Source organism: Tamandua tetradactyla, chromosome 5 (genome assembly GCF_023851605.1).
Source record: "Tamandua tetradactyla isolate mTamTet1 chromosome 5, mTamTet1.pri, whole genome shotgun sequence".
In the NCBI taxonomy this organism is placed as follows: domain Eukaryota; kingdom Metazoa; phylum Chordata; class Mammalia; order Pilosa; family Myrmecophagidae; genus Tamandua; species Tamandua tetradactyla.
Genome location: NC_135331.1, coordinates 164,727,324 through 164,741,838, shown reverse-complemented (window position 1 = coordinate 164,741,838; position 14,515 = coordinate 164,727,324). Strand labels below are relative to the sequence as shown.

The 14,515-nt window shown below is 37.2% G+C and overlaps 1 protein-coding gene and 1 non-coding gene across 4 annotated transcripts in view; both read right to left on the bottom strand.

Moving 5' to 3' along the window:
• Positions 1 to 14,515, bottom strand: part of CRYBG1 (crystallin beta-gamma domain containing 1) — a 226,531-nt gene that overhangs the window by 2,907 nt on the left and 209,109 nt on the right. For all 3 annotated transcript variants that reach the window (XM_077162543.1, XM_077162544.1, XM_077162545.1), the window contains 8 exons: positions 10,791 to 10,917; positions 10,571 to 10,603; positions 9,556 to 9,668; positions 7,839 to 7,968; positions 4,962 to 5,101; positions 3,551 to 3,674; positions 3,100 to 3,258; positions 1,394 to 1,556 (listed from right to left, as the gene is read on the bottom strand). In XM_077162543.1, coding sequence (XP_077018658.1) covers positions 1,394 to 1,556; positions 3,100 to 3,258; positions 3,551 to 3,674; positions 4,962 to 5,101; positions 7,839 to 7,968; positions 9,556 to 9,668; positions 10,571 to 10,603; positions 10,791 to 10,917 — 989 coding nt within the window. The remainder of the gene's footprint in view (positions 1 to 1,393; positions 1,557 to 3,099; positions 3,259 to 3,550; positions 3,675 to 4,961; positions 5,102 to 7,838; positions 7,969 to 9,555; positions 9,669 to 10,570; positions 10,604 to 10,790; positions 10,918 to 14,515) is intronic.
• LOC143685319 (U6 spliceosomal RNA) lies at positions 668 to 774 on the bottom strand. Its single transcript, XR_013176565.1, has one exon. It is a non-coding gene; the product is annotated as a U6 spliceosomal RNA (small nuclear RNA).

Sequence of the window (14,515 nt, the reverse complement as noted above, 5' to 3'; positions counted from 1 at the left end):
AAGTATTATCTTAAAATCAGAATATCTTTTTTACTCTTCAAGATTATAATATCCTAAATAGTTTTTGTGTATATTACATCAGATTTCTAAGTAGAATCAAGAAAACTAGAAAGTTCTTGAGAAATCATTTGATTTATCCTCCTGCCTTTGGGCAGAATTTAAATCATCCCAGATTTTTCGATGTTCTTTAAAATTAGAAAGAATCAGCCTCCACTGTTGTCCTAAAGTTTATAGTCTGGTAAAGGAATGATTCGTGAATGTCTACCACAATTCATTCTCCAAAAAACAGGAGATAGGATAAATAAATCTTATGACAATCTTAATAGGTAACAAATGGCTCATTGGTTGTGCAACCATTGGTTGTAGTTAATGAAAATCCTAGTTCTCCTATTAAGTGCACCAAAGAGAAGAGATGTAGTTATACTTTGCATGGCATGTGGCCCTGCTGTCCAGTGTCCACAAGATGGCATCATTCTCCTACCTTCTGAGAGACCTTTACATTTGGTTTAACAAGCAATTAAGTGGCTATTGCAGCTCCCATGCGGGACACTGATAGGATGTCATTCTTACTCCAGAAACACTCAACAAATTTATAAAACATTTTAGGGAGGGGTCTTAGAGTTTTCAACTGAAGGGTCTCACAGTTCTTATTTTATTTTGTTTTTTAATAAATATGGAATGCTTAAAGAATTTGTGTGTCATCCTTGTACAGGGGCCATGCTAATCTCCTCTGTATCATTCCAATTTTAGGATATGTGCCGGCAAAGCAAGCACATCTCACAGTTGGTGCTGGTGTCCTTACTCCTGTTCCTTTGCTAATGTAGCAAATGAGACAAAAAATTCTGTATTCTTGAAGCTTCTAGAATATAAGTTCTCTGAAGCCAAAATAGTATCCCTTTTGTTCACTTTAGTCCCCCCAGAGTCTAGCACAGAGCCGGCCACATAGTACGTACCCTTTCTAAATACATGTAGAAAGAATAAAAGAAGAAAGGCTTAAGAGGCTTGCTTATAAGAACAGCATTGACCTTAACCCCGGACAGAGGAAGCTGTATCCGTTTGTAAGAACCATGAAACCATAGGTTTGCTCAGCCATCTCCTTTTGAGGCCAAATACCCTAAATTTTCTCACATTTCCTACTCCATTTTCCCAATTCACTCACATTTCATTGGATTCTCGGGGTTTTGAAACTATCTTGTATAAACCGAGGAGTACAACAAAGTTGATAAGATATGTACAGTACTTAGCACAGTGAGTACAGGGCATATAAGGGCTCTATTATTATTATTATTAATAATAACAACATACTCATTTTTCTTCAAAAGCTAAGAATGAATTTTAAGTTCACCAAAGAAAGATATATTACAATGAAGAAAATAAAGGAAATGGTCCTTACCTTTGATATCTAAAACTAAATTTGGCTTTAACTTGCTGTAGATCCTGCCATCCGACTTCATACTCCAGAACTGACTGTCGGCATTCTGGTCGAGGGCCAGGCCAAGCTTCGAGCCGGACGTTACGAGGCTGCCCACGATCGTCAGGCAGCAGTCTTCCGCTATCTGCTTAGTGGAGAAGGATGTGTCTTAGAAATGGGCACACATCTAAATCTCAGAGCAGTTAGTCCCTGTTTAAATCGACTTTTAAAAGTATCTGAGCTCCTAGCTTCATTTAGCCCACATGAGACCTTTCAGCCAAGGTAACTGAAATCAGACAACAGATATTTATGCCCTCTAATTCAGATAACCTGAGTGGAGAAAAAGTTTCCAATTATTGCCCTTTGTAAGAAGCTTCTGCCCTTTGTGAGATTCTCTGTCTTACTAGTAAAGGAAGCCTATCATGTTATCTTCCCCAACACTTCCACCTCAGTCCTGCCTGCCCTCTCTAATACAAGACTGCATCTCTGGTTTTGAAGGCAGTAGTAGCAATGGATTGGCTAACAGAATTTTACCATTTTAAAACTTGAAATTGCATTTATTAATTTTTCTTATCTTTCTTCCTGAACAAAGTCTAAACTTTTCTAAAAAGGCATGCTATCAAACCATAAAAAGAGAAAGAGAAGACAAACTCACTAGAGGGATGCAAAGATTTTATGGGTCCTTCTCTGAAGTGAATCTATCCTTAATTTAAAAACATATGAGACCAAGGGACATTAACACATATTGCTCTAGAAAATGCTTATTACTTTATACACTCTGGATTGTGGATAATCTAGGATAAATTTGACATTTTCTCATTGACCTACTGAATTATAAATTGTTTCTAACTTCACTGAAATGTTTATTTAGAAATAATTGCTGAGAGATACCATTTTCTTGAATTGTTGACATTCAAAGGTAGACTTTAGCCACTTTTTATGTTTCTGTTGCTATTTCTTCTGTGCATGTCTAAACAATACTTCTGTTTACAGAAAGGATGATTTTCCCTCAAGCACAACAGACACAGTTAACATGCTGTACTCCCTTTCCCTGTATGCCTGTTGCTGACTCATCGGGCACCATATTCTAAAAAAATTCAGGAACAGACAGTCAAGCCCATAAAATCAAGGACTACAAAAGACTATCTACCATAGAAGCATGAGCTTCTCTCATAAAATCTTACTACCTTCAGCTTTTAAACAACCTTTATGCCAGAAGTGATGTGACAGGGAGACTGGGGCCATTGTTAAATTTTACAAGTTGTGACAACAGAAATGGATGGTGTTGTATGCACGGTGACATCTCGTTACCCTTCATCCTAGTCTGTGAGGTTCTCCAAAACAGAAGCCAACCGAGAGTGATTTTTGTTGACAGTGCTGGGGTTTATAGCCTGTTTCTGTAACAGTTAAATTAAGGAAAACGGGGAGAGTAATCCAGATACTTCCTTCGTCTATTACAAGAATCAATTATAAATATTCTATCTTGGGTCAGTGCTAGATTTACCTCCCATTTTAAGTTTCTAGACTGGTTCTATCAGCTAAGAAATATTTTCATGAAAAAACTTACATATTTCTGAAAATGTTCTGGGAGTTGTGAAGTCAGATCTACTTGAAGATCAAAAGCATATTAAAGGAAGAATCACTTGCTAGCAAAGGGATTTACCCCTTGTCTAATCCTAAAAGCTCACCCTACATTTGATGCATCCTTCTTGATAAATCCAGATCTGATCATCAGCATGAACATCCTCCATGACCTGTATTCTAAGAAGCTTCAGATCCTCTAAGTTTCCATTGGTTGACATGAATAACCCTGTGGCTTTGTTTCGAAGTCTGAAATAAATTCGTCTCTGGAAGACAAGAACCCCAGCAATAGTCACATACAAGTTGTACTGTTAGAATCACTAAGCAACAATCAAATCGGAGGCATAATCCAAGGTGAGGTGAGGATTAGATCAGTGCTTGGAGCAGGAGCCCTGCAGCCACAACCTCTTAGCATCAGAAATGGAGCCCAAATTAGGGGGGTGGGGAGGTGGTTGGATTTCAAACTTAGGTTGAAACTAAGAAGATAAGTTGCATTCACCAAGGAAGAAAAAACTTCAGAGAAGAGTCTATTTAAAACATGACGAAAGCAAAAAATACCTGAACAAAAGGTCGTAGAGATCCTATTTGGCGACAGCCACTGAATTCATACCAATTAGGTATTTCTGCTGGTGACAGTAGAAACTGTCGGCCCCTGTAATTGCCATATTCATAAGCAACCCATCTGGAAAAAAAAAGATATAACTACCGTAAGTGACAATTTCCATCTGGCAATGGTCCCCATTGCTTTTATTTTTGGAATAATGCTTCCAACTTCTAGACTAAGCTTTATACTTTAAATGTACATAAGGGAAAAAATGAAAATGCATTATTTTTAAAAACACTTAAAGCAGCTATTTCTTGACAAAATAGCAATTCTTGATATGTGAGTATTTGTTCCAAAAGATCCATTCTTCAAGAAAATAGGTTTTTTTCCTTGAATAAGGCAATGAACCAGGTAGTGTTTTAGTGGAGCAGCACAGTCGTTCCTGTGGGTTGCTTGTTAACCATCTTTGATTTTATTAATGGCTCTTTAAATTATTAGTTAATATTTGTAAAGTCTGTGGTATCTGACACACGGTAAAAGATACATGTTAAAAAATAAAAAAGTAAAAACATTTTTATTTAAAACCAAAGTAATCTTCCTCAAATCCAGAAAATTTCTAAAGATACTCAGATCTCTTCCCTCCAGAAATGCTTGTTGCCACACTTGAGAAAGTATGGGTTCAAGCACCAGGTGGCGTGCGAGCAACCCAGCAACCCTCCATTCTTGCTACTCTGTTACATTAAAGAAGACGGTCTCTTCTTTTAATCCTGTAACTTTAAAATGTTATCATTTTAACGACTTAACCATTAAAAAAATATATTAAAATCAGTTGGGAAAAAACATAATTCTACTATGCTAATATGCTGTAATTATTTTTAAAATCATATTCTCCTTTGCCATTTGATGCATACAGGTAGACTTGCCTGTTTTTGTGAGTGAAAGAAAAATTCTTTCTTAAAAACACACACACACTGATGGTCCTTATTCATTTCTGTATCTTTTTCTTTCAAAATTATGCAACTTGACTTTTTTTTCCCAACTTGACTGAATCCTTTGCACAGCAGATGTTGGCCACCCCTAGCTAAAGAAACTCCTAATCCTTAGTTTCACAATCAGAGGGATATGAAGAAATCAGTTTTCTCTCTTTCTCTCTTACTATTTAAAGAGAGTGTTCAGTAAATTTGTTCAGCACTTGTGTCCACAAAGATCTTACCTTAAAGAAACTACAAATCTGGATAAAGAGATATAACATGCTCTACTTGTGGCTTTTCCCAACAGGAAAAATGTATTCTGAAAGGGGGTAATTACTAACCCTTATAGAAAACATGGAGTTTTATGTCAATTAAGTTAATGTAGGAGAGAATGACTGAAAAGTGATCTGTCCAAACTAATTTTTACAAAATCTATTTATTGTCAATAACTCACATGCCACCAATAACCTGAACAGAGCGGATCTGTGTGTTGAATCCTAGGAATCGGAGATTAACCGTTTCTGAATTAAGTTCAATCTTTTTCCCTTTGAAGTCTTCTCTTTCAAAAAGAATAATTGTTGGTTCTGAAAATTCCTGTTTAGGAGCAAAAGTAATGTTCTGTTATTTATTTATATCAGTAATTCTAACTTAACATGAAAATCATCTTGTTACAAATACAAATCACAAGATCTGGCCAGATTTGGCCTGTTCATAAACTCCCTTTCCCGGGGAGTATGAATGTTTATATATTTCAAAGCTAAAGAGAGAAAAAGAACTAAAAGAGGAAGGATGTAGGAACAGGAAATTTTTCTGTTGCATAGAAAGGCAGGTTGTAATAAAGCAGAAAGAAAGAAAAAATCCCACGCACAAAGGAATGGGTATATGTGTGGGATTGCAGTACTTCTAATGGTGTTTATTCCCAATTTAGCTGTTTTTATTGGCACAAATCGGGATTGGAAAGGTATGGACAGAAACGGTGAGGGTCAGGGGCCATGGCAGTCTTTGGTACCTAATATCCTACTGGCGCGGTGCTACTTCCTAGCCAAGCAACCTTCCCTTGTATGTATTTTCAAGTATCTTGTTTGTGTGTGTTTTTCTGTTTTAATTATTGAGACAGTAATTCTGTGTACTCATGCTTATTGCCAACCATTTTAAAGAGGACAATAGCACAGAAGAATAAAACTTGGCAGCTAAATATGTTTCTCAAAATACAGGCCCTTTTTGATCCTAGTGTAAGCTCTATTATTTATACTGCTAAGATATAAAAGGTTATAGATTTTTTAAGACATAAATTTACAATATTCAAGCTATATCCTAAACACATTAGAATAGGTGCCTATGAAGGGGAGAGAAATGGAAATAGGGGTGAGCCTTGAACCAACCCATGACTAACTCAATGCTCAGCACCTGAACTCTGGGAAAAGAAACAGATCAAAAAACATATGGGGATTACAGTTCTTTCTCCACCTGTTTAAAGTTTTCTGGCAAGGGTGTGTAGCACCTTGTTGCTTCAATTATGTGATGTGCCCTGACATGTAGAAAAGATTTTGTAGATCAGGAAACAAAGCAGATTAGTGCATAGAGATGAGTTGTATGGTCATGGAACTAGATTATACAGAGCACATAAGAAGGAAGCCAAACAAAAAAGAAACAAATAAAAACTGTAGTTGTACTACTACTTTGCACTATTCTTTGAGATGGCATACCAACAATGTTCAGTCAAGTTTAATATCAAACAATTTAGAAGTATTAAGTCACAATTAAGATGTTCATTCTCAATATGGGTAAGATGTTTATTTCATCATGGTCAAAACTTAAAAGGAAATCATCTATGAAGTATCAGAGTGATGTGAGGATAAATCAATTGTGGTTGAAGGGAGGCATTTGAAAATTGTGCTTGTTTGTATTCCAAATATTTATTTGTAGATAGATTTTAGAATTTTAGGCAGATTAAATATCACAGTCTTATTTAATACTTGTAAGCTAATAACTCATCACATCGTTCTGTGGTGTACTGCTACTATTTTCATACCTTAAGAAAGATTAACATTTTAGGCTCCAAATAGGCAGGAAGGAATGAGAGGAAGCCAACTCACATATATTCTTCCTACTTTTGAAACTAAAATCAACAGCTACACAAATTTAAAACTGCTTATGCAAGATCAACTACCAAAAACAAACAAATTTTTCCAAAAGCACAGATATATCTAGACTTTAATATCTGAATATTTGTTTTATTGTCTATTGCTATGACTACATCAAAATGAAGGATTTCTGTTTCAAAATGGTACCTTTTAATCTAGGTTAGCACAAAATGGTACCTTATAATCTAAATAAGTGATAAAATGAAAGAAGTCATTTGATTTAAATCTCTAATACACCCCAAGGTAATATTAAGTAAAAAAATGAAGGAATTTCTACAAATCAACAGCAACAAAAAAAGATACAGGAAACTGAATAGAGAATTGGGCAAAGGATATAAACAGGCAAGTTACTGAATAGGAAACCCAAGCGGCTAAGCATATGAAATACCAACCACACTGTGATAGAGAAAAACAAATTAACACAACGAGATAAAACTTGACCCATTCTATCAAAGTGACAAAAATTAGGACACGAGAGAATACTCAGTAATGGCCATGATGTGGGGAACAGGAACCCTTATGTACCACCAAAGGGAGTCTAAATATGCAGGATTTAGTAAAAGTGCATATCCACTGCATGAGATCCAGCAGTTCCACTTGAGTACATATCCTCAAGAAATTCTCACACAAGTCCACAGAGATATATGAATGAGGATTAATCGGTAAAATATGATGTACTACTTGCAGCAATTAGAATTTATAAAGTATATACACATACAGCAAAACAGACAACTGTTAAAAGAAGTATTGAGTATTGTTTATATCAATGAGGACTACAGCATAATATCATTTATATAAAAGGTTACATATAGATATTTTTAAAACATAAATTTATAGTATTCAAGTTGTATTCTAAACACATTAGAATAGGTGCCTATGAAGGGGAGAGAAATGGAAATAGGGGTGAGGCATGAAGTGGAAAAAAAAAACAAAACAGGAGAGGGGCCTTGAACCAACCCATGACTAACTCAATGCTCAGCACCTGAACTCTGGGAAAAGAAACAAACAAAAACAATTTTTATGTTAAAGTTCTACAACAGAGACCAAAAAGTGCCATGATGGAAGCTTTACTGCAACTGATTTTTCTACCTCAGACTTTAAGCCCTGAGTGAGTTCTACCTTCCTTGCTCTGTCCCTTTTGTCAGTCACACATTTCTGTATCTCTACATTCGTGGTGGCGTACTTACAACATCTATAAAACGAAGAGACTTGAAAGCTGCTCCAGGCGGGCATCCCATTGCAGAGAGACAGGGATAGTGGCCCTCTTCCAAAACGTACTGATTGCCTGTGAAATTTTCTCCATCATATGCAACCCAGCTACAGGAGGAAAAACCACACACAATTTGCAACATGAGTACTCCTATGTCTGGTTTTTACAGGTAGCCTGCTAAAAAATAAACATAATGTTTGTAGCTTACAGTGTTCTTTCCTCAAAAGTACCTAAATATGTTTACTGCATTTTGTAACAAACTAATCTTCATAAGTCAGTTGTTAACTCTGCATTTGGGAAATAAAACGTCACAAAATTATCCAAGTTTGTACTTCTCCACCTTCCAAACTTCCTTGTCCCTCTCATGCATGCCACCGTTCTCCCAGTTATTGCAGCTACAAACCCTCGAGTTGTCTCTGAATAATTGTTCTTCAACCTTCATAGCTAGCCCGTCACCAAGGCCTACTGATGTCCTGGCCAAATTTCCTTCACACTTCTTTGCCCTCATCTCCAGTGCCTCTGTACTGGGCCAGGAGTCAAAATGCTAGAGAAACTTACACAAGTCACTGGTCCTCAAACTACTGATAAAATGATCATTTTCAGGTTTCCCTAGAAGAGTTTTTTTTTGTTTGTTTTTTTAATCCAACAAATGTTTATTGAGGACTAATTGTGTCAGGATTTTTCCACTGCTGAGGACAGAGCAAAGAACAAATCAAAGCCACTGCTCTCTTAAAGTTTATATTCAGTGCTGAGTAAGACAGAAAATAAATGGGCAACAACACCAACAAAGAAAACGTACACGTCTGGTGGTTATAAATGAAGCAGGGCAGGGCATAAAGAGGACCTGGGATGGGGTGGAGGTGTGTGTTAATGAAGGGTGAAACCTTATGATAAATCAATGTACTTGATTGCAAAGCGAGAGTTCTTTCCACTATAATGCTGAACGAGATGATTATGCTGTTTAGACCATTAAGAACTATATCATTAATGGAATCAATTCCTTATCACCTCTGGCACAGATTGTTTCAGTAGTGCCCTGACTTTCCCTGACCCCAGGTTCCCGCCCTCCTCCCCTCTCTAAACACTTGTTTGCAACATAGCACTCTGAGCTCATTGCCTGTCCACCATCTTGTGTTTCCTATGGCATCCAACTAAATCCATGTGTTCACAGGAGTCTTCACAACCTGATCCCACCCTCCCTGTCCAAACTTGCCTCCCTTCTCCCCAGACAGACACCTCCCCCCACCCCCCACTAAGAGACTGGTGTGCTCCCTGCTCAGCACATGTGCCCAGTCCACTCCAGCCATGTAATTTTCTTCGTGGTCCTATCATCCAGAACACCAATCCTATTCCTATCTACCTATAAAAATAAAAATCTCCCTTGAGGATCTTTAGAGATTCTCGAGTCCACGTCTCCCTTTGTAGATGATGGAACAGATTGAGAGAGCATAAACCTGGCGTGAATTCCATTACACAATGAGGTGATTTCCAGCTTCTCTAGCCCACACTGATTTCCACCTCCTCTGATGTCCACCACTCAGATGCAAGACGTACTGTAGAACTAAGATGGTCTTGCATTGTTTGGTGGTTTCATGCAGTGCCGGGCACCTCAAGGGTGTCACTAAATACTTGCTGATGTGTGAATTCTATTATCTCCAAGTGATAAGGCTCTGCCAGGCTATTATATTGCTTACCTGCCACCTAAAACTCTGCAAGAATTTGTAGCAAATGAATCATCAATTTGACTTGCTGTTTCTTCAAAACTTTGACTGTGACCTTGAAACTGTGGTTCCGAAAACAAGTGAATCTTTGAAGAAAAGGTAAACAGAAACGCAATTACTTTCCTAAACACATTAACTCATTCAGCTTTTGAAATGATGATCCAAACATGACCTGTTAACTCTTGTTGCAGTAAACTGTTGTGAATTTTACAAATCCTTTCATTTTCTATTTCCACATTAATGATTAATTAGAAACATATTGGCTGCACCATTCATGATGTTTAATTCAGAGACATCAAAGGATAATCCAGCAATAGAAAGGGTACTTTTCTATAGAACACCCTGTTGTAACAAGTTGTGAGGCATTTAAAGCTTTATTGTGGCTGAGAGTATATTCATCTTTTTTAATATTACCAATCAACTGTATTTTGGAAACATATAATTTGTGTCCCTATCAATGGACAATACTTGCTGACTTTCTGGACTCTTGTATATGCCAAAAAAGGAAGCTGCAGTGGTGTCTCTGCCTCTTTAATTGTGGCTGTTTGAACACTTCCATTAAAAAGCCTAAATAACACCTGTAACACCTCAGTGGCTACAAAAGAGTCATAATTCAAATGGTTTGAGTGAGAGGTCATATAAAGATGTTTGTCTAATGCCACCATACCATATTTGAGAATTCATTTTACTTTTTAACATATTAATGATATGCTATTATTTGAAATACTGATCTTAGTGTGTTAATGTAAACTCTGATTATATAATATTCAGCTTAATATAAAAAATACATTTTATAAGAAATATTTAGATCTAGGTCAGAATGCTATCAATCATGAAAGTAAACGTAATTCCTTTTTTAAAAACACAATTAAGCATTCATGCATAAAAATGGGTAGCATTAATATCCCAAAAATCTAACATTGTACATATAAGTTCAGCCTTAAACAGAAGGCCCCTAATTTTAGAAAATAGAATTTTTTAAAGTTACCTGATTTTGTCTGCTTGGGCCAGAAAAAGAATCCTAAAGATTTTTAAAGGGAAAAGAAAAGGAAATGAGTAGACATCTTACAAAGCTTTTCTGACCACTAGTAATTACTGTTAACCTCAGAATATTTTCTATAGCCATCAGTATTACATGAACCAGAAGCACGCATTAAAGAAACTCAAACTTCAATGAAATATTTTCATAAAAAAATTTAACTCCTTACCAAACATATAGGTTGAACAGAAGAGATCTTACAACTTTTGCCTCCCCAGTCTTCGAAACAAGCATAAAAGCCTTTATCCAAAATGTACTGTTCTCCTGTGAAGTCAGGATTTTCATAGGCTACCCAGCTAAAAAAAAACAGAAACAGTGACTTATAGTTCATAGTTTACATATAAAATAAAACTATCAAATGTGGATAAATGTGCATTAAACAGAAAACTTCATTTGTTTTACTAATCCACTTAATTTTTCTGATTCTCTATAATCTGTTAGGAGCAGTCAGACTCATAACAGGACAAATCAAAATGGTAAGTGAAAGAATATCTTTATATGAACCTTTTAGTGTTCTCACTTATCAAATGATACTCTGCTACTCCAAAGGGGACATTTTTTTTTCTTTTTAATTCTATTCTAAGAAAATAATTTGGACTTCAAGAAGAACCCATAAAATTTCTTCTAATAGGCAAGCAAGTATTATTTTTGTTATCAACATTACAACAATATCTGTAGACAGATCTTACAGGAAGCTGTGTCTTTATTACATAATAAACCACACTGAAAAAAAATTTAATGAAGAAATGTTCAGTACCTAACAGGAAAACCAACAAAGTCAGTTTGTTGACTTTAAGCCTTTAAAGGGGAAAAAATATTTCAATTCTGTTCTGTTCAAGGGATACTCAGCATCTACTGCTCCATTAATTGATTGCTCTAAAAGTCTTCCCAAAATGTAAAGGAATCATATCTTTTTATCTGTAGGACTCAGAACTTTCCAAAATGCTTTCACATTTATTATCACATTTAATCCTCTGGATAGGAGCTGGTATTTTACAGATGGGAAAACCCAAAGACAGGAAAGTTAACTCCAGTTATTCATTCATTCAACAAACCTAGATGGTCCTTTACCAAATGCCAGGGAACCAGACCAGCCCTAGGAATACAAAGATGAAAAAGAAAAAATCTCCACCCTCCAAAATTCAGACCCAACTGCCATGTGCTATATGAAGTTTTCTTCTAATAACTGTCCTACTAACCTATCCCCAAAACAGTCCACACACTTCCTAATTAGAGTAGATCACAATTTTACAATCTACAGGACTTGCTTCAAACAAAACAAACTAGCGTCACTAGGAAATGAAAAGCCATCAAGGAGAAAAAAAAACATGGTAAAAATCTCAGCGATAAGAAGTGCATGACAGCCGACACCTGTGCTGTCATTCTGCCCGCCTAAATGGAGAAATGGCTGCAAGTGGCAGGCACAGCTTGACTATTCCAGAAAACACTACGCTCCTCCCTCCCTGTACCCCATCAGACCCTTATCAGCAACTTCTTAAAACCTACTATTTAGCATCGTGTGGTGAGGAATTGGGGGACCCGGTTCTAGCTGTGGCCCTATTATGAATTTTCAGGTGACTTTGAAGAGGTCACTCAACTTTGTGAAGCTTCCTATATTCATTTATAAAAGAGGGCGCACCTGGGTACCTGTGTGCAGCCACAGGTTTGTCACCTGTTACGGAGGCAGCAGTGGCACGAGGAGAGCATGAAACACTACTCTGGGACAGGAGTGTCTGCAGCAAGAAAAAATCTTTTACAAAACAAGACAAAAAAAAAACCCTGAAAATTAAAGAGTGTAGCCTCATCACACAAATTTTTGTTTATTGTTAATTTTTTTAATTAATAAAAAATAAAAATAAAAGTATGCTAAAAAAAAAAGTGACTCTGGTAGGGCTCTGGGTCTGTAACAAGTTAGAAGAGAAGGGAGAGTTAAATGCCTTTTTTGTTGGTTGCTGACTGCAAGGTCAGTGGAGACAGGATATGCGCATCCTGAAGGGGAAAAGCCAGTGGGGGGTGGGAGAGAGAAGACAGAACACACAGGAAAGGGGCAACTAGCCCCAGGAGTAGCTTTGTCCAATACCTGTTTTGCTTTTTTTAATTGCAACTATGAATACTATATTTCTCTATAAAACTAAAATAAATTACTTGTAAGTAAACACCCAGCACACAGGCAGCCTATCTAATTCACTGGAGCAGAAAAATCAATTTATTAAAAAGTTACTTTACTTGACAGTAGTGTGGTTTTCCTTCTAATATACAGCCCTAAATGAATAACCTAATGATTCTGGGGCCGGGGTGGGGGTGGGGGGTTGGGGGTTGAGGGGCGGGTTGGGGGAGAAACAGAAACCAAAACAAACAAACCAATCTGAGATTTTCTCGTTTGTCTATGATCTAGAGTCTACTTTCTTGGAATAAAGAAGAAAATTCCTCACAGTCTTTGTTTCAATGCATCCTGCACGTATGAATCAACACTTCTTTGCTTATAAGATGGGTGGGTGCGGGGGAGAGGAATACAAGTTCTAGCAGGGCCCAGCCTGGTGGAATAAATGCTCAGAATTTAAGGGCAGCAATGCAAACCGGCTGCCCTCGGGAGGGGAAAAGGCGAAACAATACAAAGCAATCTTATTTTTTATCCAAACTAAAGAAATATTTCTTTATGTCTTGCTTCTAAACCATTAGCTCAATTTCCACCAGTTGAGCAAGAACACAGCACAGAACTAGACATTTATGAGCTGGGCTGTGGAAAGGTGTTGCCTTTGATGTGACAACATGAGATGGACTGCAGCTCCAAAACCTCAGCAGCTGGGTTCATGAGTGCACTTCCTGAAGGCTGCTCTCTGTCCCCGAGCTAATAGTGGGTTTACTACCCAGGGACTTAGCCAGGTGGCAGCGATCCTCCTGCCTGACGTTCCCAGAGAACAAGAATTAGAATTCCTTTTCCGACTTCGAGTTCCACGTTAAGAAATAAAGACCCAAACAACAATGCTTATTGACCAACAAGAATAAGGCCATTAAAATAAAATAAATTTTCTTTGAAACTGTTAAAAATTAACAGGCCGCTCTTCCTCCCCCTTATCTCAGAACATCCCAGCCGCCTCGTCTTTCAGGACAAGTGCTTCTCCTCTGCAAGGGCCTCCCTGTGCCCGGCCTGGAAACTGATCTCCCTGCAGGAGTTTCCCAAACCATTCTGTCTCTAACAATTTTTTAGCAAGTATTATGTTTTACATAAATAGTGTAACTTCTTTGAGGACACGATGTAATGCTTTACACATACTAAACCTCAATAAATATTTGTCAAATGACCATCTGAATGAAGTATGTAGAGGCACCTGACCCTGTAAATACAGAAGCCATCCCATAAGCACTGGGCATACAGCACATAAAAGGAAGTGGTGAGTGTGTGTGCGTGTTTCCCTTTAGCTTCCCCTGATAACAAAACTCAATTGCTATACCCAGAAAAAAAAAAGACTAAGCCAGGAAATGCAACTATAAATGACTAAAAAGAGAACCTCACAAAAGCAACACTTTATAATGGAAACTGATTTCAAGTCAGCAAGGGCTAGGTAAAAAGGAAAAGGGATTGGCTCCGGCTCAAGTACCTTTACTAACAACATAGTCTATATAAATTCCCAGGGGATTCTATCCAGCATCCATTGGTTTCCTTTCCTAGGGTGGATGATTGGACTCTGACTTCTGGTACTAAAACACCTAGCGAGTATGGCAATGTACAACTGACAACAAAAAGACAAACAATCTGATTAAAAACTGGGCAAGGGGTTTAAATAGGCATTTCTCCAAAGGAGTTATATAGGGTGGCCAATAAGCAATAAAAAGATGCTCAACATCATTAGCCATTAGGGAAAGGCGAAACAAAACTTCAATGAAATACCACTA